At 45.4% G+C, this 23,311-nt stretch overlaps 2 protein-coding genes across 2 annotated transcripts in view; one reads left to right on the top strand and one right to left on the bottom strand.

Annotated features, from left to right (window-relative positions):
- LOC115168793 (tetraspanin-2-like) overlaps positions 1 to 14,600 on the top strand; it is a 140,905-nt gene extending 126,305 nt beyond the window's left edge. Inside the window, exons 2-7 of the mRNA XM_029724349.1 lie at positions 5,992 to 6,089; positions 13,220 to 13,294; positions 13,658 to 13,753; positions 13,865 to 13,921; positions 14,030 to 14,113; positions 14,519 to 14,600. Coding sequence (XP_029580209.1) covers positions 5,992 to 6,089; positions 13,220 to 13,294; positions 13,658 to 13,753; positions 13,865 to 13,921; positions 14,030 to 14,113; positions 14,519 to 14,584 — 476 coding nt within the window. The 3' untranslated portion in view covers positions 14,585 to 14,600. The remainder of the gene's footprint in view (positions 1 to 5,991; positions 6,090 to 13,219; positions 13,295 to 13,657; positions 13,754 to 13,864; positions 13,922 to 14,029; positions 14,114 to 14,518) is intronic.
- A 535-nt stretch (positions 14,601 to 15,135) lies between these two features.
- Positions 15,136 to 16,491, bottom strand: LOC115168794 (glycine-rich cell wall structural protein 1.8-like). Its single transcript, XM_029724350.1, has one exon. It carries the CDS (start codon positions 16,489 to 16,491, stop codon positions 15,136 to 15,138), a length of 1,356 nt encoding a protein of 451 aa, XP_029580210.1.
- Positions 16,492 to 23,311: the final 6,820 nt, after the last annotated feature.

Consider the following 23,311-nt stretch of genomic DNA (forward strand, 5'->3'; position numbering starts at 1 on the left):
TGATGAGCTTTGAGGGCACTATGGTGTTGAACACTAAGCTGTAGTCAATGAATAACATTCCCACATACAGTGGGGGAAAAAAGTATTTGATCCCCTGCTGATTTTGTATGTTTGCCCACTGACAAAGAAAGGATCAGTCTATAGTTTTAATGGTAGGTTTATTTGAAAATTGAGAGACAGAATAACAACAAAAATATCCAGAAAAACGCATGTCAAAAATTTTATAAATTGATTTGCATTTTAAAGATTTCTGGCTCCCAGGTGTCTTTTATACAGGGAACGAGCTGAGATTAGGAGCACACTCTTAACTTCTATGGTCAACAGCCAGTGGAATCGCGTGGCGCGAAATACAAATACCTCAAAAATGCTATAACTTCAATTTCTCAAACATATGACTATTTTACACCATTTGAAAGATAAGACTCTCGTTAATCCAACCACATTGTCCGATTTCAAAAAGGCTTTACAGCGAAAGCAAAACATTAGATTATGTCAGGAGAGTACCCAGCCAAAAATAGTCACACAGCCATTGTCAAAGCAAGCAGATATGTCACAAAAAACAAAACCACAGCTAAATGCAGCACTAACCTTTGATGATCTTTATCAGATGACACTCCTAGGACATTATGTTATACAATACATGCATGTTTTGTTCAATGAAGTTCATATTTATATAAAAAAAACAGCTTTTTACATTAGCATATGATGTTCAGAACTAGCTTACCCACCGAAAACTTCTGGTGAATTTACTAAATTACTCATGATAAACGTTCACAAAATAGATAAATTATTTTAAGAATTATAGATACAGAACTCCTTTATGCAATTGCAGTGTCAGATTTTAAAATAGCTTTTCGGCGAAAGCACATTTTGCAATATTCTGAGTAGATAGCTCGGCCATCACAGGCTAGCTAATTTGACACCCACCAAGTTTGGTGCTCACTAAACTCAGAATTACTATTAGAAAAATTGGATTACCTTTGCTGTTCTTCGTTAGAATGCACTCCCAGGACTTCTACTTCAACAACAACATGTTGTTTTGGTTCCAAATAATCCATAGTTATATTCAAATAGCTCCATTTTGTTTGTGCGTTCAGGTCACTATCCGAAGGGTAACGCGCGAGCGCATTAAGTGACAAAACATTTCTAAATATTCCATTACCGTACTTTGAAGCATGTTTAAAATCAATTTTTATGCTATTTTTCTCGTAAAATAGCGATAATATTCCAACCGGGCGACGTTGTATTCATTCAAAGGCTGAAAGAAAAAAAGGGAGAATTCTCATGAACGCGCATCTCCAGTGTCACTGTCCCCAGGCTGACCACTCACAAATTCTCCTGCTGTTCTTCGCCCAGAGACAGCAGACACCCCATTACACTTTCTGGCGCCTTCTGACAGCCAATGGAAGCCTTAGAAAATGTCACGTTACAGCAGAGATGCTGTATTTTCGATAGAGATGCAACAGAAGGACAACAAATTGTCAGACAGGGCACTTCCTGTATGGAACTTCTCAGGTTTTGGCCTGCCATATGAGTTATTTTATACTCACAGACACCATTCAAACAGTTTTAGAAACTTTAGAGTGTTTTCTATCCAAATCTACTAATTATATGCATATTCTCGTTTCTGGGCAAGAGTAGTAACCAGTTTAAATCGGGTACATTTTTTATCCGGCCGTGCAAATACTGCCCCCTAGCCCCAACAGGTTAAAGGGAGTGCTCCTAACCGCAGATTGTTACTTGTAAAAAAGACACCTGTCCACAGAAGCAATCAATCAATCAGATTCCAAACTCTCCACCATGGCCAAGACCAAAGAGCTCTCCAAGGATGTCAGGGACAAGATTGTAGACCTACACAAGGCTGGAATGGGCTACAAGACCATCGCCAAGCAGCTTGGTGAGAAGGTGACAACATTTGGTGCGATTATTCGCAAATGGAAGAAACACAAAAGAACTGTCAGTATCCCTCGGCCTGGGGCTCCATGCAAGATCTCACCTCGTGGAGTTGCAATGATCATGAGAACGGTGAGGAATCAGCCCAGAACTACACGGGAGGATCTTGTCAATGATCTCAAGGCAGCTGGGACCATAGTCACCAAGAAATCAATTGGTAACACACTACGCCGTGAAGGACTGAAATCCTGCAGCGCCCGCAAGGTCCCCCTGCTCAAGAAAGCACATATACATGCCCGTCTGAAGTTTGCCAATGAACATCTGAATGATTCAGAGGACAACTGGTGAAAGTGTTGTGGTCAGATGAAACCAAAATGGAGCTCAACTCGCCGTGTTTGGAGGAGGAGGAATGCTGCCTATGACCCCAAGAACACCATCTCCACCGTCAAACATGGAGGTGGAAACATTATGCTTTGGGGGTGTTTTTCTGCTAAGGGGACAGGACAACTTCCACGCATCAAAGGGACGATGGATGGGGCCATGTACCGTCAAATCTTGGGTGAGAACCTCCTTCCCTCAGCCAGGGCATTGAAAATGGGTCGTGGATGGGTATTCCAGCATGACAATGACCCAAAACACACGGCCAAGGCAACAAAGGAGTAGCTCAAGAAGAAGCACATTAAGGTCCTGGAGTGGCCTAGCCAGTCTCCAGACCTTAATCCCATAGAAAATCTGTGGAGGGAGCTGAAGGTTCGAGTTGCCAAACGTCAGCCTTGAAACCTTAATGACTTGGAGAAGATCTGCAAAGAGGAGTGGGACAAAATCCCTCCTGAGATGTGTGCAAACCTGGTGGCCAACTACAAGAAACGTCTGATCTCTGTGATTGCCAACAAGGGTTTTGCCACCAAGTACTAAGTCATGTTTTGCAGAGGGGTCAAATACTTATTTCCCTCATTAAAATGCAAATCATTTTATAGCATTTTTGACATGCGTTTTTCTGGATATTTTTGTTGTTATTCTGTCTCTCACTGTTCAAATAAACCTACTATTAAAATTATAGACTGATCATTTCTTTGTAACTGGGCAAACGTACAAAATCAGCAGGGGATCAAATACTTTTTCCCCCCACTGTAGGTGTTACTTTTGTCCAGGTGGGAAAGGGCAGTGTGGAGTGCAATAGAGATTGCATCATCTGTTGTGTCGGTATGCAAATTGGAGTTGGTCTAGGGTTTCTGGAATAATGGTGTTGATGTGAGCTATGACCAGCCTTTCAAAGCACTTCATGGCTACAGATGTGAGTGCTACGGGTCAGTAGTCGTTTAGGCAGGTTACTCAGTGAAGACACTTGCCAGTTGGTCAGCGCATGCTGTCTGGCCCTGCAGCCTTGTGAATGTTGACTTGTTTAAAGGTCTTACTCACATCTGCTGCGGAGAGCTTGATCACACAGTCTTCCAGAACAGCTGGTGCTCTCATGCATTTTTCAGTGTTATTTGCCTCGAAGCAAGCATAGAAGTGGTTTAGCTCGTCTGGTAGGCTCGTGTCACTGGGCAGCTCTCGGCTGTGCTTCCCTTTGTAGTCAGTAATGGTTTGCAAGCCCTGCCACATCTGAAGAGCGTCAGAGCCGATGTAGTACGATTCGATCTTAGCCCTGTATTTACGCTTTGCATGTTTGATGGTTCGTCGGAGGGCATAGCGGGATTTCTTATAAGCTTCCGGGTTAGAGTCCCGCTCCTTGAAAGCGGCAGCTCTAGCCTTTAGCTCAGTGTAGATGCTGCCTGTAATCCATGGCTTCTGGTTGGGTTATGTACGTACTAGAGGTCGACCGAATATGATTTTTCAACGCCGATACCGATTATTGGAGGACCAAAAAAAGCAGAATAATCGGCCTATTCTATTTTTTTTCATTTTTTATTTATTAAAAAAAACATTAAAAAATATTTATTATTCATTTTTTTTACATTTTATTTATTTATTTGTAATAATGACAATTACAACAATACTGAATGAACACTTATTTAAACTTAATATAATATATCAATCAAATCAATTTAGTCTCAAATAAATAATGAAACATGTTCAATTTGGTTTAAATAATGCAAAAACAAAGTGTTGGAGAAGAAAGTAAAAGTGCAATATGTGCCATGTAAAAAAGCTAACGTTTAAGTTCCTTGCTCAGAACATGAGAACATATGAAAGCTGGTGGTTCCTTTTAACATGAGTCTTCAATATTCCCAGGTAAGAAGTTTTAGGTTGAGGTTATTATAGGAATTATAGGACTATTTCTCTCTATACGATTTGTATTTCATATACCTTTGACTATTGGATGTTCTTATAGGCACTTTAGTATTGCCAGTGTAACAGTATAGCTTCCGTCCCTCTCCTCGCTCCTACCTGGGCTCGAACCAGGAACACATCGACAACAGCCACCCTCGAAGCAGCGTTACCCATGCAGAGCAAGGGGAACAACTACTCCAAGTCTCAGAGTGAGTGACGTTTGAAACGCTATTAGCGCGCACCCCGCGAACTAGCTAGCCATTTCACATGGGTTACACCAGCCTAATCTTGGGAGTTGATAGGCTTGAAGTCATAAACAGAGCAATGCTTGAAGCATTGCGAAGAGCTGCTGGCAAACGCACGAAAGTGCTGTTTGAATGAATGCTTACGAGCATGCTGCAGTCTACCACCGCTCAGTCAGTCGCTCTATCAAATATCAAATCATAGACTTAATTATAACATAAGAACACACAGAAATACGAGCCTTAGGTCATTAATATGGTCGAATCCGGAAACTATCATCTCGAAAACAAAACGTTTATACTTTCAGTGAAATACGGAACCGTTCCGTATTTTATCTAACGGGTGGCATCCCTAAGTCGAAATATTCCTGTTACATTGTACAACCTTCAATGTTATGTCATAATTACGTAAAATTCTGGAAAATTAGTTCACAACGAGCCAGGCGGCCCAAACTGTTGCATATACCCTGACTCTGCGTGCAATGAACGCAAGAGAAGTGACACAATTTCCCTAGTTTAATATTGTCTGCTAACATGAATTTCTTTTAACTAAATATGCAGGTTTAAAAATATATGCCAACAGTAAAGCATCCTGAGACCATTCATGTGTGGGGTTGCTTCTCAGCCAAGGGAGTGGGCTCACTCACAATTTTGCCTAAGAACACAGCCATGAATAAAGAATGGTACCAACACATCCTCCGAGAGCAACTTCTCCCAACCATCCAGGAACAGTTTGGTGATGAACAATGCCTTTTCCAGCATGATGGAGCACCTTGCCACCACATCGATATTTTGGGTCCATGGCCAGGAAACTCTCCAGACCTTAATCCCATTGAGAACGTGTGGTCAATCCTCAAGAGGCGGGTGGACAAACAAAACCCAACAAATTCTGACAATCTCCAAGCATTGATTATGCAAGAATGGGCTGCCATCAGTTAGGATGAGAGCTCAGTTAATTGATAGCATGCCAATGCAGATTGCAGAGGTCTTCAAAAAGAAGGGTCAAGACTGCAAATATTGACTCTTTGCATCAACCATGTAATTGTCAATAAAAGCCTTTGACACTTATGAAATGCTTGTAATTATACTTCAGTATTCCATAGTAACATCTGACAAAAATATCTAAACACACTGAAGCAACAGACTTTGTGAAAATGAATATTTGTGTCATTCTCAAAACTTTTGGCCACGACTGTAGATGGGGGAGAAAAAAAAATATTTTCTGTTATGTTGGACAGTTTGTTTGTTATGTTGGACTGTTTGTTTGTTATGTTGGACTGTTTGTTATGTTGGTCCTGTTTATCTGCTGCTCTCTCCTGGCGCTGCTGGGAACTACAGCCTCGCAGGAAGACTCGCTCAATTATGATCAGTTCTTTTTCTGCTCTCCCTCAACCGCTTGCTCTCTCTCTCCCTCACCTGCTCGCTCGCTTGCTCTCTCCCTCACCCGCTCGCTCTCTCTCTCTCTCTCTCTCTCTCTCTCTCCCCCTCACCCGCTCGCTCTCTCTCCCTTACCTGCTCTCTCTCTCTCCCCCTCACCTGCTCGCTTGCTCTCCCCTTTCTCCCTCTCTCCCTTTCTCTCCAGGTGTGTATATTCTGATCATAGCTGGCAGTCTGGTGATGTTGCTGGGGTTCTTTGGCTGCTGCGGAGCCGTCAGGGAGTCCCAATGTCTAGTGGGGTCGGTGAGTGGACACAAACGCATGAACACACTCACCGGCCTTCACTTCCCAGCAGGAATTACGTTGGCTAGCTCAATCATTTTTGTCAGATCTCGACTTAACTCCCAAGAACTCAAGGTGAAACCAGATCAGAAACCATTGAAAGGAATCCTCTAAGAGAGAAGAATTTACATAATAGTTACCCATAGAAAAATGGAGGAGGGTCATGCTTTTTCAATTTCATTCAGGGGCAGGGTTTTTATAATTTTCTTATTTAGTCTAGGGAAGGGTTATGTAATTTTAGTATCGATATAAATGTAATTTTTCTCAGGGTTTGAGAATTTGTTGCTTATTATAGTATCTCATGTGTCCTCAATGCTGCCCCTCATCTCTGATTCTCTGTTGCAATATCAAATGGTCCTAGGGTGGTCTCAATAAAATCATCCATCGCATAAACTAGGCTGTAGGTCTAGATTATAGGAAGAGCTCGGAGAAGCACAGAGCAAAGTTCTAAGAATGTTTTTTTTTTCGCGCTGCTGTGATGGTGCAGATAAAACTAGGCATCAGCTACTCTTCCTGGGGTTTATTATGGATCCCCATTAGTTCCTGCCAAGGCAGCAGCTACTCTTCCTGGGGTTTATTAACCTCTCTCGGGTATGTGGGACGATTTCGTCCCAACTACGTAACAGCTACTGAAATTCCAGTGGCGCGATTTTTGAATCGTTAGAAATACTATTACTTCAATTTCTCAAACATATGACTATTTTACAGCTATTTAAAGACAAGAATCTCGTTAATCTAACCCCACTGTCCGATTTCAAAAAGGCTTTACAACGAAAGCAAAACATTAGATTATGTCAGCAGAGTGCCCAGCCAGAAAAAATCAGAAAGCCATTTTTCAAGCTAGCATATAATGTCACAAAAACCCAAACCACAGCTAAATGCAGCACTAATCTTTGATGATCTTCATCAGATGACACACCTAGGACATTGTGTTATACAATACATGCATGTCTGTTCAATCAAGTTCATATTTATATCAAAAAACAGCTTTTTGCATTAGCATGTGACGTTCAGAAAACGCATAACCCCCGGCAAACTTCCGTTGAATTTACTAACAGTTTGCTAAATTACTCACGATAAACGTTCACAAAAAGCATAACAATTATTTTAAGAATTATAGATACATTACTCCTCTATGCACTCGATATGTCCGATTTTAAAATAGCTTTTCGGATGAAGCACATTTTGCAATAATCTAAGTACATAGCCCGGCATTACAGGGCTAGCTATTTAGATACCCACCCAGGTCAGCATCCACCAAAATCACATTTCCTATAAGAAAAATGTTCTTACCTTGCTTGTTCTTCATCAGAATACACTGCCAGGACTTCTACTTCAATAACAAATGTTGGTTTGGTCCCAAATAATCCATCGTTATATCCAAACAGCGACGTTTTGTTCGTGAGTTCTAGAATGCTTCTTCACGGTCTCGCGCATGGCGCATTGGCGTGTCAAAAATGTCTAAATATTCCATTACCGTACTTCGAAGCATGTCAACCGCTGTTTAAAACCAATTTTTATGCCATTCAACTCGTAGAGAAGTGATAATATTCCGACCGGGAGTATGCATTGAGCCTAAACAGCCGAATAAAATTTCTCCTCAGAAGCGACTCATGCACGCGCATCATTCAAAGGTCCTCGGAGCAGCCACTTACAAAAGGTGATAATGTGTTTCAGCCTGAGGCTCCCTCGTAAACCTTCAGTTATTTCGCGGGCTCTGAGAGCCTATTGGAGCCCTGGGAATTGTCACGTTACAGCTAAGATCCTTACTTTTCAATAAAAAGATGCAAGACGCACGACTCCTTGTCAGACAGGGTACTTCCTGCTTGAAACCTTGTCAGGTTTTTGCCTGCCATAGGAGTTCTGTTATACTCACAGACACCATTCAAACAGTTTTAGAAAATTCAGAGTGTTTTCTATCCAAACCTGAACAATAATATGCATATTCTAGCTTCTGAGTTGGTGTAGGAGGCAGTTAAAAATGGGAACATATTTTTTCCAAAATTCTCAATACTGCCCCCTACCCCAAACAGGTTAAGGATCCCCATTAGTTCCTGCCAAGGCAGCAGCTACTCTTCCTGGGGTTTATTATGGATCCCCATTAGTTCCTGCCAAGGCAGCAGCTACTCTTCCTGGGGTTTATTATGGATGCCCATTAGTTCCTGTCAAGGCAGCAGCTACCCTTCCTGGGGTTTATTATGGATCCCCATTAGTTCCTGTCAAGGCAGCAGCTACTCTTCCTGGGGTTTACTATGGATCCCCATTAGTTCCTGCCAAGGCAGCAGCTACTCTTCCTGGGGTTTATTATGGATCCCCATTAGTTCCTGCCAAGGCAGCAGCTACTCTTCCTTGGGTCCAAAGCTATAATTTATTTTAATACAAATTAAATGGACCTGACTATATAAATGATCTACAACGGCACTTTATTCCTCAGTGTTTTAAAATGCCGGGGAAAGACGCAATACCGATGCATGTGGGATATCTTTGGTTTGTCTCCATGACGTTGAGGCTGCGCTACAACCATCTATAGCAGTGGTGTAGTGCTATTTTTTGAATGACATAATTTCTCAAAGTTTTGTATCACAGATTGAATATCATTTATACAATAGGTGCATAAAATGCAACCTGCAATTGCATCGTGTGCCCACACACATCTTGTCTTTTAGAAAATGTTAGATTTCTTAAAACCTATAAAATTCAAAGGAGAGACGAACCCTCTAGGAGCTCAGATGCAAAAATGTAATAACCTGATTTCCAAACGTTTCATCAGACAAGGGTATACGGGTATATTTATTAAAGCCAACAGGCCAACGATGACCATAATCCATTGCGCACCTACTGATCTATGTTTCTTTTACGCCTGCTACGAAAGAGGGATAAGAATGAGGGGACCACGAGGGGATCTATACAGGACCAGTCAAAAGTTTGGACACCTACTCATTCAAGGGTTTTTCTTTATTTTTACTATTTTCTACATTGTAAAATATAATGAAGACATTAAAACTATGAAATAACACATATGGAATCATATAGTAACCAAAAAAGTGTTAAACAAATCAATATATATATATATATAGTAGCCACCCTTTGCCTTGATGACAGCTTTGCACACTCTTGGCATTCTCTACAACCAGCTTAATCTGGAATGCTTTTCCAACAGTCTTGAAGGAGTTCCCACATATGCTGAGCACTTGTTGGCTGCATTTCCTTCCCTCTGTGGTCCAACTCATCCCAAACCATCTCAATTGGGTTGAGGTCGGGAGATGTGTCCAAACTTTTGACTGGTGCTGTATCTCTAACTGAAAATACATGATCTAAGTGATTGGTATTCTGCAGTCATACAAGTATGCCTTATTTTTTAGCTTTTCAAAGTAAATATTGATTTTGTCAGACAGCAGCTCTATAGAGATGAGATGATGACTTGGAATGAAATAATAAAGACATCAAATAATATACACGAGAAAAATATTTTATTAAAGTAATGTAAAAAAATGTTTTATGTTTAAGTGATGAGCAGTAATGAGCAGTCACTACCATCATGGGACTTGTATTCTTATGCTACCTACCTATAGACTGCTGTAGGTTACCTACCTATAGACTGCTGTAGGCTACCTACCTACCTATAGACTGCTGTAGGCTACCTACCTATAGACTGCTGTAGGCTACCTACCTACCTATAGACTGCTGTAGGTTACCTACCTACCTATAGACTGCTGTAGGTTACCTACCTACCTATAGACTGCTGTAGGTTACCTACCTACCTATAGACTGCTGTAGGTTACCTACCTACCTATAGACTGCTGTAGGTTACCTACCTACCTATAGACTGCTGTAGGCGACCTACTTATAGACTGCTGTAGGCTACCTACCTACTTATAGACTGCTGTAGGCTACCTACCTACCTATAGACTGCTGTAGGCTACCTACCTACCTATAGACTGCTGTAGGCTACCTACCTACCTATAGACTGCTGTAGGCTACCTACCTATAGACTGCTGTAGGCTACCTACCTATAGACTGCTGTAGGCAACCTACCTATAGACTGCTGTAGGCTACCTACCTATAGACTGCTGTAGCCTACCTACCTATAGACTGCTGTAGCCTACCTACCTATAGACTGCTGTAGGCTACCTACCTATAGACTGCTGTAGGCTACCTACCTCTAGACTGCTGTAGGCTACCTACCTCTAGACTGCTGTAGGCTACCTACCTCTAGACTGCTGTAGGCTACCTACCTCTAGACTGCTGTAGGCTACCTACCTCTAGACTGCTGTAGGCTACCTACCTATAGACTGCTGTAGCCTACCTACCTATAGACTGCTGTAGCCTACCTACCTATAGACTGCTGTAGGCTACCTACCTATAGACTGCTGTAGGTTACCTACCTACCTCTAGACTGCTGTAGGTTACCTACCTCTAGACTGCTGTAGGCTAACTACCTATAGACTGCTGTAGCCTACCTACCTATAGACTGCTGTAGCCTACCTACCTATAGACTGCTGTAGGCTACCTACCTATAGACTGCTGTAGGCTACCTACCTATAGACTGCTGTAGGCTACCTACCTATAGACTGCTGTAGGTTACCTACCTATAGACTGCTGTAGGCTACCTACCTACCTATAGACTGCTGTAGATTACCTGCCTACCTATAGACTGCTGTAGGCTACCTACCTATAGACTGCTGTAGGCTACCTACCTATAGACTGCTGTAGGCTACCTACCTATAGACTGCTGTAGACTACCTACCTACCTATAGACTGCTGTAGATTACCTGCCTACCTATAGACTGCTGTAGCCTACCTACCTATAGACTGCTGTAGGCTACCTACCTATAGACTGCTGTAGTTTACCTACCTACCTATAGACTGCTGTAGCCTTCCTACCTATAGACTGCTGTAGGCTACCTACCTACCTATAGACTGCTGTAGATTACCTGCCTACCTATAGACTGCTGTAGCCTACCTACCTATAGACTGCTGTAGGCTACCTACCTACCTATAGACTCCTGTAGGCTACCTACCTACCTATAGACTGCTGTAGACTACCTACCTACCTATAGACTGCTGTAGATTACCTGCCTACCTATAGACTGCTGTAGCCTACCTACCTATAGACTGCTGTAGGCTACCTACCTACCTATAGACTGCTGTAGGCTACCTACCTACCTATAGACTGCTGTAGATTACCTACCTATAGACTGCTGTAGCCTACCTACCTATAGACTGCTGTAGACTACCTACCTATAGACTGCTGTAGACTACCTACCTATAGACTGCTGTAGGCTACCTACCTATAGACTGCTGTAGGCTACCTACCTATAGACTGCTGTTGGCTACCTACCTATAGACTGCTGTAGGCTACCTACCTATAGACTGCTGTAGGCTACCTACCTCTAGACTGCTGTTGGCTACCTACCTATAGACTGCTGTTACCTACCTACCTATAGACTGCTGTAGACTACCTACCTATAGACTGCTGTAGGTTACCTACCTATAGACTGCTGTAGGTTACCTACCTACCTATAGACTGCTGTAGGTTACCTACCTACCTCTAGACTGCTGTAGGCTACCTACCTATAGACTGCTGTAGCCTACCTACCTATAGACTGCTGTAGCCTACCTACCTATAGACTGCTGTAGGCTACCTACCTATAGACTGCTGTAGGCTACCTACCTATAGACTGCTGTAGGCTACCTACCTATAGACTGCTGTAGGTTACCTACCTATAGACTGCTGTAGGCTACCTACCTACCTATAGACTGCTGTAGATTACCTGCCTACCTATAGACTGCTGTAGGCTACCTACCTACCTATAGACTGCTGTAGGCTACCTACCTACCTATAGACTGCTGTAGACTACCTACCTACCTATAGACTGCTGTAGCCTTCCTACCTATAGACTGCTGTAGGCTACCTATAGACTGCTGTAGATTACCTGCCTACCTATAGACTGCTGTAGCCTACCTACCTATAGACTGCTGTAGGCTACCTACCTACCTATAGACTGCTGTAGATTACCTACCTACCTATAGACTGCTGTAGGCTACCTACCTACCTATAGACTGCTGTAGCCTACCTACCTATAGACTGCTGTAGCCTACCTACCTATAGACTGCTGTAGACTACCTACCTATAGACTGCTGTAGACTACCTACCTATAGACTGCTGTAGCCTACCTACCTATAGACTGCTGTAGGCTACCTACCTATAGACTGCTGTAGGCTACCTACCTATAGACTGCTGTAGGTTACCTACCTACCTATAGACTGCTGTAGGTTACCTACCTACCTATAGACTGCTGTAGGCTACCTTTTTTTTTTTATTTAACAGAATACATTTTTTAAGAAATAATTTTACCATGCAGCCCGGTGTATTCTGAATTTGAAAAATATGAGGAAGTGCCGCAACAGGATATTAAACAGCGTACTATCTCTAAACCAATCAGGAACAAGCCAGGATATTAAACAGCGTACTAACTCTAAACCAATCAGGATATTAAACAGCGGACTAACTCTAAACCAATCAGGAACAAGCCAGGATATTAAACAGCGCTTCAACAGCACGTCATCAACAGCACTTCATCAACAACACAACAACACTTCATCAATAGCACGTCAACAACAGCACTTCATCAACAGCACGTCAACAACAACACTTCATCAACAGCACGTCAACAACAACACAGGACCACATTAACAGCAACACATCAACAACAACACTTCATCAACAACAACAGCACATCAACAACAGCACTTCATCAACAACACATCAACAACAGCACATCAACAACAACACATCAACAACAGCACATCAACAACAGCACATCAACAACAGCACATCAACAACAGCACATCAACAACAGCACATCAACAACAGCACATCAACAACAACACATCAACAACAGCACATCAAAATCAACACATCAACAGCACATCAACAACAACACATCAACAACATGCCTATACATTTTGCATTTAGTTTGTATAAAATCAAACGTTGTTTTTATTTTTAAATCCAGTTCTTTGCAGCCAGACAGGAAGCCATGGGAAGGAATCCTCTAAGTCAACTCTAACCGGTCTTTGTGTTCCAGTTCTTTGCCTGCCTGCTGATCATCTTTGGAGCGGAGGTAGCTGCTGGTGTGTTTGGCTTCCTCAATAAAGACAAGGTACCCATGATGCTCCACTCCACCATACACGTTACCCATGATGCTCCACTCCACCACACCCATGTTACCTACCATAACTGGTGACACCGTTTGTGGTTCAAAATGTCAGTCATAGATTATTTGTTCGACATTTCAGGCGACTGATCTACAAATCACCTTGACAACTACTCATTATTATTTGTAGATCAGTCATTTACCCATGATGCACGGCCACTGTCTGTCTTCAGATCGTGTGACGACTCTGGCTGCAGTGATCGGTTGAGGAACGAGTGTCGTGTAGGAGTGACCGCACCTGTCACAAGACAATTATTATCATTCTTTTAGTAAAAAATAAATACATCTTTTCTGATTCTTTTCTCACAGATAATCGAAGATGTCCAGAACTACTATGTTAAATCCTACAACAACGACGACGACAACAGCAGCAGCACAACGATCCAACACTCCTACCACCAAGTTGTAAGTGACAAAACGATCGGGGGAACAGCTGTGCTCTGCTACCAAAAACAAAACCTTTTCAAGATTTCCTGTGATGTCATCTTAATGCGACTTCCTCTCTCTCCCCTGTAGCTGAACTGCTGTGGGATGTCACAGAGGCCCTGTCCTGAGGCCCCCGCTGACACCAAGGTCAAAACTATGACCGTAGTTAGTTAGCTAGGCATCATCATACCTAACTTGTGCTTGGTCATTTCAACTTCTATGTTTTTCCGTGTATGTGTGTGTGTGTGTGTGTAGGACTGTGAGGCGGGCATCAAGGAGTTCTTCAACAGTAAGCTGTACATGATCTGCTACGTGGGGATTGGCATCGCTGGAGTCATGGTGAGAAGAGGACAGACGTACAGACACAAATACAGATGGACACTGTACTGCAGGATGTTACGAGCTACTTGAAATGTTTCTTTAACAGTCTCTCCTCTCTCTTCTCTTTTCTGTCCTCTCTCTTCCCTTCTGCCCTGATCTCTCTTCTGCCCTCCCTTTTGTCATCTCTCCTCTCTCTTCTGTCTTCTTTTGTCCTCTCTCTCCTGTCCTCTGAGCTCTCTTCTGTCCTCTCTCCTCTGTCCTCTCTCTTCTCTTCTGTCCTGACCTCTCTTCTGTCATCTCTCTCCTCTGTCCTCTCTCTTCTCTTCTGCCCTCCCTTTTGTCATCTCTCCTCTGTATTCTTTTGTCCTCTCTCTCCTGTCCTCTGAGCTCTATTCTGTCCTCTCTCCTGTCCTCTGTCTCCAGGTTGTAGGGATGCTCTTCAGTATGGTATTGTGTTGTGCCATTCGCAACAGCAGAGAGGTTATCTAAACAGGCAGAGCTCCTCACCAACCTCCCTCCTGCCTCCTGTTCCCCATCTCCTGCCTCCTGTTCCCCGCCTCCTGCCTCCTGTTCCCCGCCTCCTGTTCCCCGCCTCCTGCCTCCTGTTCACCACCTCCTGTTCCCCACCTCCGGCCTCCTGTTCCCCGCCTCCTGTTCCCCGCCTCCTGTTCCCCGCCTCCTGTTCCCCGCCTCCTGTTCCCCGCCTCCTGCCTCCTGTTCCCCGCCTCCTGTTCCCCGCCTCCTGCCTCCTGTTCCCCATCTCCTGTTCCCCGCCTCCTGCCTCCTGTTCCCCGCCTCCTGCCTCCTGTTCCCCACCTCATGTTCCCCACCTCCGGCCTCCTGTTCCCCGCCTCCTGTTCCCCGCCTCCCGCCTCCTGTTCCCCGCCTCCTGTTCCCCATCTCCTGTTCCCCGCCTCCCGCCTCCTGCTCCCCGCCTCCTGTTCCCCGCCTCCTGTTCCCCGCCTCCTGCCTCCTGTTCCCCGCCTCCTGTTCCCCGCCTCCCGCCTCCTGTTCCCCACCTCCCGCCTCCTGTTCCCCGCCTACTGCCTCCTGTTCCCCGCCTGGTCCCCGCCTCCTGTTCCCCGCCTCCTGTTCCCCGCCTCCTGTTCCCCGCCTCCTGCCTCCTGTTCACCACCTCCTGTTCCCCACCTCCGGCCTCCTGTTCCCCGCCTCCTGTTCCCCGCCTCCTGTTCCCCGCCTCCTGTTCCCCGCCTCCTGTTCCCCGCCTCCTGCCTCCTGTTCCCCGCCTCCTGTTCCCCGCCTCCTGCCTCCTGTTCCCCATCTCCTGTTCCCCGCCTCCTGCCTCCTGTTCCCCGCCTCCTGCCTCCTGTTCCCCACCTCATGTTCCCCACCTCCGGCCTCCTGTTCCCCGCCTCCTGTTCCCCGCCTCCCGCCTCCTGTTCCCCGCCTCCTGTTCCCCATCTCCTGTTCCCCGCCTCCCGCCTCCTGTTCCCCGCCTCCTGTTCCCCGCCTCCTGTTCCCCGCCTCCTGTTCCCCGCCTCCTGTTCCCCGCCTCCTGTTCCCCGCCTCCTGTTCCCCGCCTCCTGTTCCCCGCCTCCTGCCTCCTGTTCCCCGCCTCCTGTTCCCCGCCTCCTGTTCCCCGCCTCCTGCCTCCTGTTCCCCGCCTCCTGTTCCCCGCCTCCTGCCTCCTGTTCCCCGCCTCCTGCCTCCTGTTCCCTGCCTCCTGCCTCCTGTTCCCCGCCTCCTGCCTCCTGTTCCCCGCCTCCTGCCTCCTGTTCCCCGCCTCCCGCCTCCTGTCCCCCACCTCCCGCCTCCTGTTCCCCGCCTCCCGCCTCCTGTTCCCCGCCTCCTGTTCCCCATCTCCTGTTCCCTGCCTCCTGCCTCCTGTTCCCTGCCTCCTGCCTCCTGTTCCCCACCTCCTCCTGTTCCCCGCCTCCTCCTGTTCCGCACCTCCTCCTGTTCCCCGCCTCCTGTTCCCCGCCTCCTGCCTCCTGTTCCCCGCCTGTTCCCCTCCTCCTGTTCCCCGCCTCCTGTTCCCCGCCTCCTGTTCCCCACCTCCTGTTCCCCACCTCCCGCCTCCTGTTCCCCACCTCCTCCTGTTCCCCGCCTCCTGTTCCCCGCCTCCTGTTCCCCGCCTCCTGTTCCCCACCTCCTGTTCCCCACCTCCCGCCTCCTGTTCCCCACCTCCTCCTGTTCCCCGCCTCCTGTTCCCCGCCTCCTGTTCCCCACCTCCCGCCTCCTGTTCCCCACCTCCTGCCTCCTGTTCCCCACCTCCTCCTGTTCCCCGCCTCCTGTTCCCCGCCTCCTGTTCCCCGCCTCCTGTTCCCTGCCTCCTGCCTCCTGTTCCCCGCCTCCTGTTCCCCGCCTGTTCCCCTCCTCCTGTTCCCCGCCTCCTGTTCCCCGCCTCCTGTTCCCCACCTCCCGCCTCCTGCCATGGCCCCCACCAGCAACAGCCTTCAGAACAAACTCCTCCACCTCCCTACAACTTTCACCCAACTAACCAGGGGGACCCAGGGACCAGACTGCCCATAGTTCTCTAAAGAACAAGGAAGTGTGTGCATTTCAGACGTCTACAGCCCTTCTACAGACTCCTCAGGAGAGGAGGAGACAAAGCCACTGTAGGACTTTTAGTATCAACCTCATGGCACCGAGCCCTTCTCAGAGGAGCCGAGCCCTTCTCAGAGGAGCCGAGCCCTTCTCAGAGGAGCCGAGCCCTTAGAGGAGGAGCCGAGCCCTTTTGTAGATTCATGTGAAGATGTCGGCAGTCAGACCTCCACCACTGGGTGGTCTCTAAAACACAGACCTCCACCAGCGGGTGGTCTCTAAAACACAGACGCCGAACTAATGGCAGATCGACATGTTCCATTGGTTCTGGGTCCATTCCCCTAGTCAGAACCCCCACTGGGTCCATGTTGGATATATTACTGTCTATTCCCCTAGTCAGAACCCCCACTGGGTCCATGTTGGATATATTACTGTCTATTCCCCTAGTCAGAACCCCCACTGGGTCCATGTTGGATATATTACTGTCTATTCCCCTAGTCAGAACCCCCACTGGGTCCATGTTGGATATATTACTGTCAGAACCCCCACTGGGTCCATGTTGGATATATTACTGTCAGAACCCCCACTGGGTCCATGTTGGATATATTACTGTCTATTCCCCTAGTCAGAACCCCCACTGGGTCCATGTTGGATATATTACTGTCTATTCCCCTAGTCAGAACCCCCACTGGGTCCATGTTGGATATATTACTGTCTATTCCCCTAGTCAGAACCCCCACTGGGTCCATGTTGGATATATTACTGTTAGGTGCATTTTGGTATCTGATGTGGTAGTTAGAGTCTTAATTTACTTTTGATAGGAACTGTGTGTAGATGCAGGCTTGCAGTAGGTGTACTGTAGTAGAGACAGTGGATGTCTCAAATCATAACCTCTCCCCTACCTTCTGAACAGAGGGTAGTGCACAGGGAGTGGGCTGTGTTTTGAGACGTGTTTTGTAAGGACTATGGTTTACATCCAAATAGGCACCCTATTCCCTATAAAGTGTACTTCTTGCACTATCCATAGAATCCTGCTCAGACGTAGTGCACTGGGATGACATTTGGGACACAGCCATAGTCGTCATGACAACGCCGTTCCAGAGCCAGCACACTCTCTTCACGTGCCTACTTTCTTTGCTTTTTTTTAAACACGTTATACAACCAATCAGTGGCCAGAGGCAGAGTTGTTTTTTTTGTTTTTTTTAAGAATACCTAATCTGCCCGGCAACTAGATTCCTGTACATAATACTGTATGGTTTTAGAAGACATCTTGACAGGTGGATCTGTTGTTTTACGGTCCTGAACGTAGCACTAGTGATCTGGCTGTTGACATTTGGCATGTTCCAGACAGACTACATGCAGACGTTGCATTACATCAATCAATCGTTACCTGCTATGTCACCGACTGTGCATTCGGGCATCAGATTGCTATATAATATGATGTGGTTAGCTGATATGTTAAACACCTATCCAGGCGTTGTGAGATTAGGTAATGTAGTCAGCCTGGAACATGCCCGTGACGAGGTAATGTAGTCAGCCTGGAACATGGCCGTGACGAGGTAACGTAGTCAGCCTGGAACATGGCCGTGACGAGGTAATGTAGTCAGCCTGGAACATGGCCGTGACGAGGTAATGTAGTCAGCCTGGAACATGGCCGTGACGAGGTAATGTAGTCAGCCTGGAACATGGCCGTGACGAGGTAATGTAGTCAGCCTGGAACATGGCCGTGACGAGGTAATGTAGTCAGCCTGGAACATGGCCGTGACGAGGTAATGTAGTCAGCCTGGAACATGGCCATGATTTGGTAATGTAGTCAGCCTGGAACATGGCCGTGACGAGGTAATGTAGTCAGCCTGGAACATGGCCATGACTTGGTAATGTAGTCAGCCTGGAACATGGCCGTGATGACAGCTAGCTCTGTGAATGCCCAAGCCAGGTCACTAAACTCCTCCCTGTGAAGGAGAACAAAGTACAACAATACTGTATCTTGTTCTCTAAAGACCTGTTCCACTTCCGCTGTCTGTGATGGTGTGTTAATATTTTAATGTACGATGTAATTTGGGTTCAGATGGTATTCCGAGTCACTCAGAAAGATAGATGTTCAACTATTAAACTTTTAAGTTTCACCCACTTCTTCCTGTCTCCCTACTTCCTTTGCATTCCTTTCCAAGCTGTTATACCAGAATGCAACAGACACACACAAACACACACACACACACACACACACAGTCTTGTATCACTAACCTTGTGGGGACACACAATTCAGTCCCATTCAAAATCCTATTTTCCCTAACCCCTAAAACTAACCCTAGCTCCTAATCCTAAAACTAACCCTAGCTCCTCAACCTAATTCTAACCCTAGCTCCTAAACCTAATTCTAACCTTAACCCTTAACCTTCTACAAATAGCATTTGACCTTGTGGGGACTAACAAAAGGTCCCCCATTTGGTCAAATTGGTGTTTGTTTACTATTCTTGTGAGGACGTCTGGTCCCCACAAGTATAGTTAACCACTGTTAAAACAGCTGGTCTGTCTCTGTAGAGAGACTACTGTTAAAACAGCTGGTCTGTCTCTGTAGAGAGACTACTGTTAAAACAGCTGGTCTGTCTCTGTAGAGAGACTACTGTTAAAACAGCTGGTCTGTCTCTGTAGAGAGACTACTGTTAAAGCAGCTGATCTGTCTCATTTTACATTTTAGTCATTTAGCAGACGCACTTATCCAGAGCGACTTACAGTAGTGAATACATACATTCATTTTTAAATTTTTTCCGTACTGGTCCCCCGTGGGAATCGAACCCACAACCCTGGCGTTGCAAACACCATGCCCTACCAACTGAGCCGTAGAGAGTCTCTATAGAGAGACTACTGTTAAAGCAGCTGGTCTGTCTCTGTAGTGCACTGGTGAGAATGTATAAGTGAGCTACAGTGAGGGAAAAAAGTATTTGATCCCCTGCTGATTTTGTACGTTTGTCCACTGACAAAGAAATGATCAGTCTATAATTGCCATGGTAGGTTTATTTGAACAGTGAGAAACAGAATAACAACAAAAAAATCCAGAAAAACGCATGTCAAAAATGTTATAAATTGATTTGCATTTTAATGAGGGAAATAAGTATTTGACCCCCTCTCAATCAGAAAGATTTCTGGCTCCCAGGTGTCTTTTATACAGGTAACGAGCTGAGATTAGGAGTACACTCTTAAAGGGAGTGCTCCTAACCGCAGCTTGTTACCTGTATAAAAGACACCTGTCCACAGAAGCAATCAATCAATCAGATTCCAAACTCTCCACCATGGCCAAGACCAAAGAGCTCTCCAAGGATGTCAGGGACAAGATTGTAGACCTACACAAGGCTGGAATGGGCTACAAGACCATCGCCAAGCAGCTTGGTGAGAAGGTGACAACAGTTGGTGCGATTATTCACAAATGGAAGAAACACAAAAGAACTGTCAATCTCCCTCGGCCTGGGGCTCCATGCAAGATCTCACCTGGTGGAGTTGCAATGATCATGAGAACGGTGAGGAATCAGCCCAGAACTACACGGGAGGATCTTGTCAATGATCTCAAGGCAGCTGGGACCATAGTCACCAAGAAAACAATTGGTAACACACTACGCCGTGAAGGACTGAAATCCTGCAGCGCCCGCAAGGTCCCCCTGCTCAAGAAAGCACATATACATGCCCGTCTGAAGTTTGCCAATGAACATCTGAATGATTCAGAGGACAACTGGTGAAAGTGTTGTGGTCAGATGAGACCAAAATGGAGCTCTTTGGCATCAACTCAACTCGCCGTGTTTGGAGGAGGAGGAATGCTGCCTATGACCCCAAGAACACCATCCCCACCGTCAAACATGGAGGTGGAAACATTATGCTTTGGGGGGGTTTTTCTGCTAAGGGGACAGAACAACTTCACCGCATCAAAGGGACGATGGACGGGGCCATGTACCGTCAAATCTTGGGTGAGAACCTCCTTCCCTCAGCCAGAGCATTGAAAATGGGTCGTGGATGGGTATTCCAGCATGACAACGACCCAAAACGCATGGCCAAGGCAACAAAGGGGTGGCTCAAGAAGAAGCACATTAAGGTCCTGGGGTGGCCTAGCCAGTCTCCAGACCTTAATCCCATAGAAAATCTGTGGAGGGAGTTGAAGGTTCGAGTTGCCAAACGTCAGCCTCCAAACCTTAATGACTTGGAGAAGATCTGCATAGAGGAGTGGGACAAAATCCCTCCTGAGATGTGTGCAAACCTGGTGGCCAACTACAAGAAACGTCTGACCTCTGTGATTGCCAACAAGGGTTTTGCCACCAAGTACTAAGTCATGTTTTGCAGAGGGGTCAAATACTTATTTCCCTCATTAAAATGCAAATCATTTTATAATATTTTTGACATGCGTTTTTCTGGATTTTTTTGTTGATATTCTGTCTCTCACTGTTCAAATCAACCTACCATTAAAATTATAGACTGATCATTTCTTTGTCAGTGGGCAAACGTACAAAATCATCAGGGGATCAAATACGTTTTTCCCCCCACTGTACTCTAGATTCACTATGGAATTAACTGGAAATGCCATTGTTGTACATAAAATATACTACTTTCACTGTAAAATCCACAAGCCCAGTAAAATATATCTGAGTCTCAGCTGCCAACTGCTTTTTCTTTCTCATCTGTGAACTTATAGACTCTAATGAAGCAGAAATTAACTGGTTTTGAGGCTGATTTTTATTAAATGCATAAAGGCTTCCAAATATAAATGCACATTTGCTATATTCTTTTGGTTTATTGGTTTTAGAGCTCAGTACGTGTTAATTATTATTTATTTTTTTTACAGGACAGTGCGCTCACTGTCCCAAAGTAACAATAACATTAGTCACGGTGCATTAGTGAAGGCAGAAATTGAATACAAAAAAATGGTCCAATTGCAGACTTCATGGTTAAAATCCTCTGTCATTTGCTAATTCCAATTATGAACTGGGTGGTTTGAGCCCTGAATGCTGATTGGCTGACAGCCGTAGTATATCAGACCGTATACCATGGTTATGACAAAACATTTATTTTTACTGCTCTAATTACGTTGGTAACCAGATTATAATAGCAATAAGGCACCTCGGGGGTGTTGTGGTATATGGCCAATATACCACGGCTAAGGGCTGTATCCAGGCACTCAGCATTCCGTCTTTAAGTGATGTTGATGAAGGTCACACTTTGACATCTAGAGGGTGTACTCTCCTAAACATGGTCTATAGACATCTAGAGGGTGTACTCTCCTAAACATGGTCTATAGACATCTAGAGGGTGTACTCTCCTCAACATGGTCTATAGACATCTAGAGGGTGTACTCTCCTCAACATGGTCTATAGACATCTAGAGGGTGTACTCTCCTCAACATGGTCTACAGACATCTAGAGGGTGCCGTTCTTACCCTCCTCAACATGGTCTACAGACATCTAGAGGGTGTCATTCTTACCCTCCTCAACATGGTCTATAGACATCTAGAGGGTGTACTCTCCTCAACATGGTCTACAGACATCTAGAGGGTGTACTCTCCTTAACATGGTCTACAGACATCTAGAGGGTGTACTCTCCTCAACATGGTCTACAGACATCTAGAGGGTGTCCTCTCCTCAACATGGCAACATGGTCTATAGACATCTAGAGGGTGTACTCTCCTCAACATGGTCTACAGACATCTAGAGGGTGAACTCTCCTCAACATGGTCTATAGACATCTAGAGGGTGTACTCTCCTCAACATGGTCTACAGACATCTAGAGGGTGTACTCTCCTCAACATGGTCTACAGACATCTAGAGGGCGTACTCTCCTCAACATGTCTCTGTCTGCGGATGACTCAACATTATACACAATTGCTACTGTAGTGCATTCGGAAAGTATTCAGACCCCTTGACTTTTTCCACATGTTGTTACATTACAGCCTTATTCTAAAATTGATGAGAAATGTTTTTTTATTTAATAATCTACACACACTACCCCATAATGACAAAGTCAAAACAGGTTTTTAGAATTTTTGGCAAATTTATTACAAATAAAATATATTATTTACATAAGTATTCAGACTCTTTGCTATGAGACTCGAAATTGAGCTCAGCTGCATCCTGTTTCCATTGATCATCCTTAAGATGTTTCTACAACTTCATTGGTAGATTCAATTGAATGGACATGATTTGGAAAGGCACACACCTGTCTATATAAAGGTTAACAGTGCATGTCAGAGCAAAAACCAAGCCATGCGGTCAAAGGAATTGTCCGCAGAGCTCCGAGACAGGATTGTGTTGAGGCACAGATCTGGGGAAGGGTACCAAAAAATGTCTGCAGCATTGAAGGTCCCCAGGAACACTGCCACCACCACCATGCTTCACCGTAAGGATGGTGCCAGGTTTCCTCGACGTGATGCTTGGCATTCAGGCCAAAGAGTTGAATATTGACAGAGTATTTTAGATGCCTTTTGGCAAACTCCAAGCGGGCTGTCGTGTCTTTTAATGAAAGGCCTGATTGGTGGAGTGCCGTAGAGATGGTTGTCCTCTGGAAGGTTCTCCCATTTCCACAGATGAACTCTAGAGATCTGTCAGTGACCATCGGGTTCTTGGTCACCTCCTTGACCAAGGCCCATCTCCCCCGATTGCTCAGTTTGGCCGGGCGGCCAGCTCTAGGAAGAGTCTTGGTGGTTCCAAACTTCTTCCATTTAAGAATGGAGGCCAC

This window comes from Salmo trutta, chromosome 30 (genome assembly GCF_901001165.1).
Source record: "Salmo trutta chromosome 30, fSalTru1.1, whole genome shotgun sequence".
NCBI lineage: Eukaryota > Metazoa > Chordata > Actinopteri > Salmoniformes > Salmonidae > Salmo > Salmo trutta.

Excerpts from the sequence above, each read along its gene's own strand:
- LOC115168794 (XM_029724350.1), bottom strand. The coding sequence starts at position 16,491 with ATGGCAGGAGGCGGGAGGTGGGGAACAGGAGGCGGGGAACAGGAGGCG.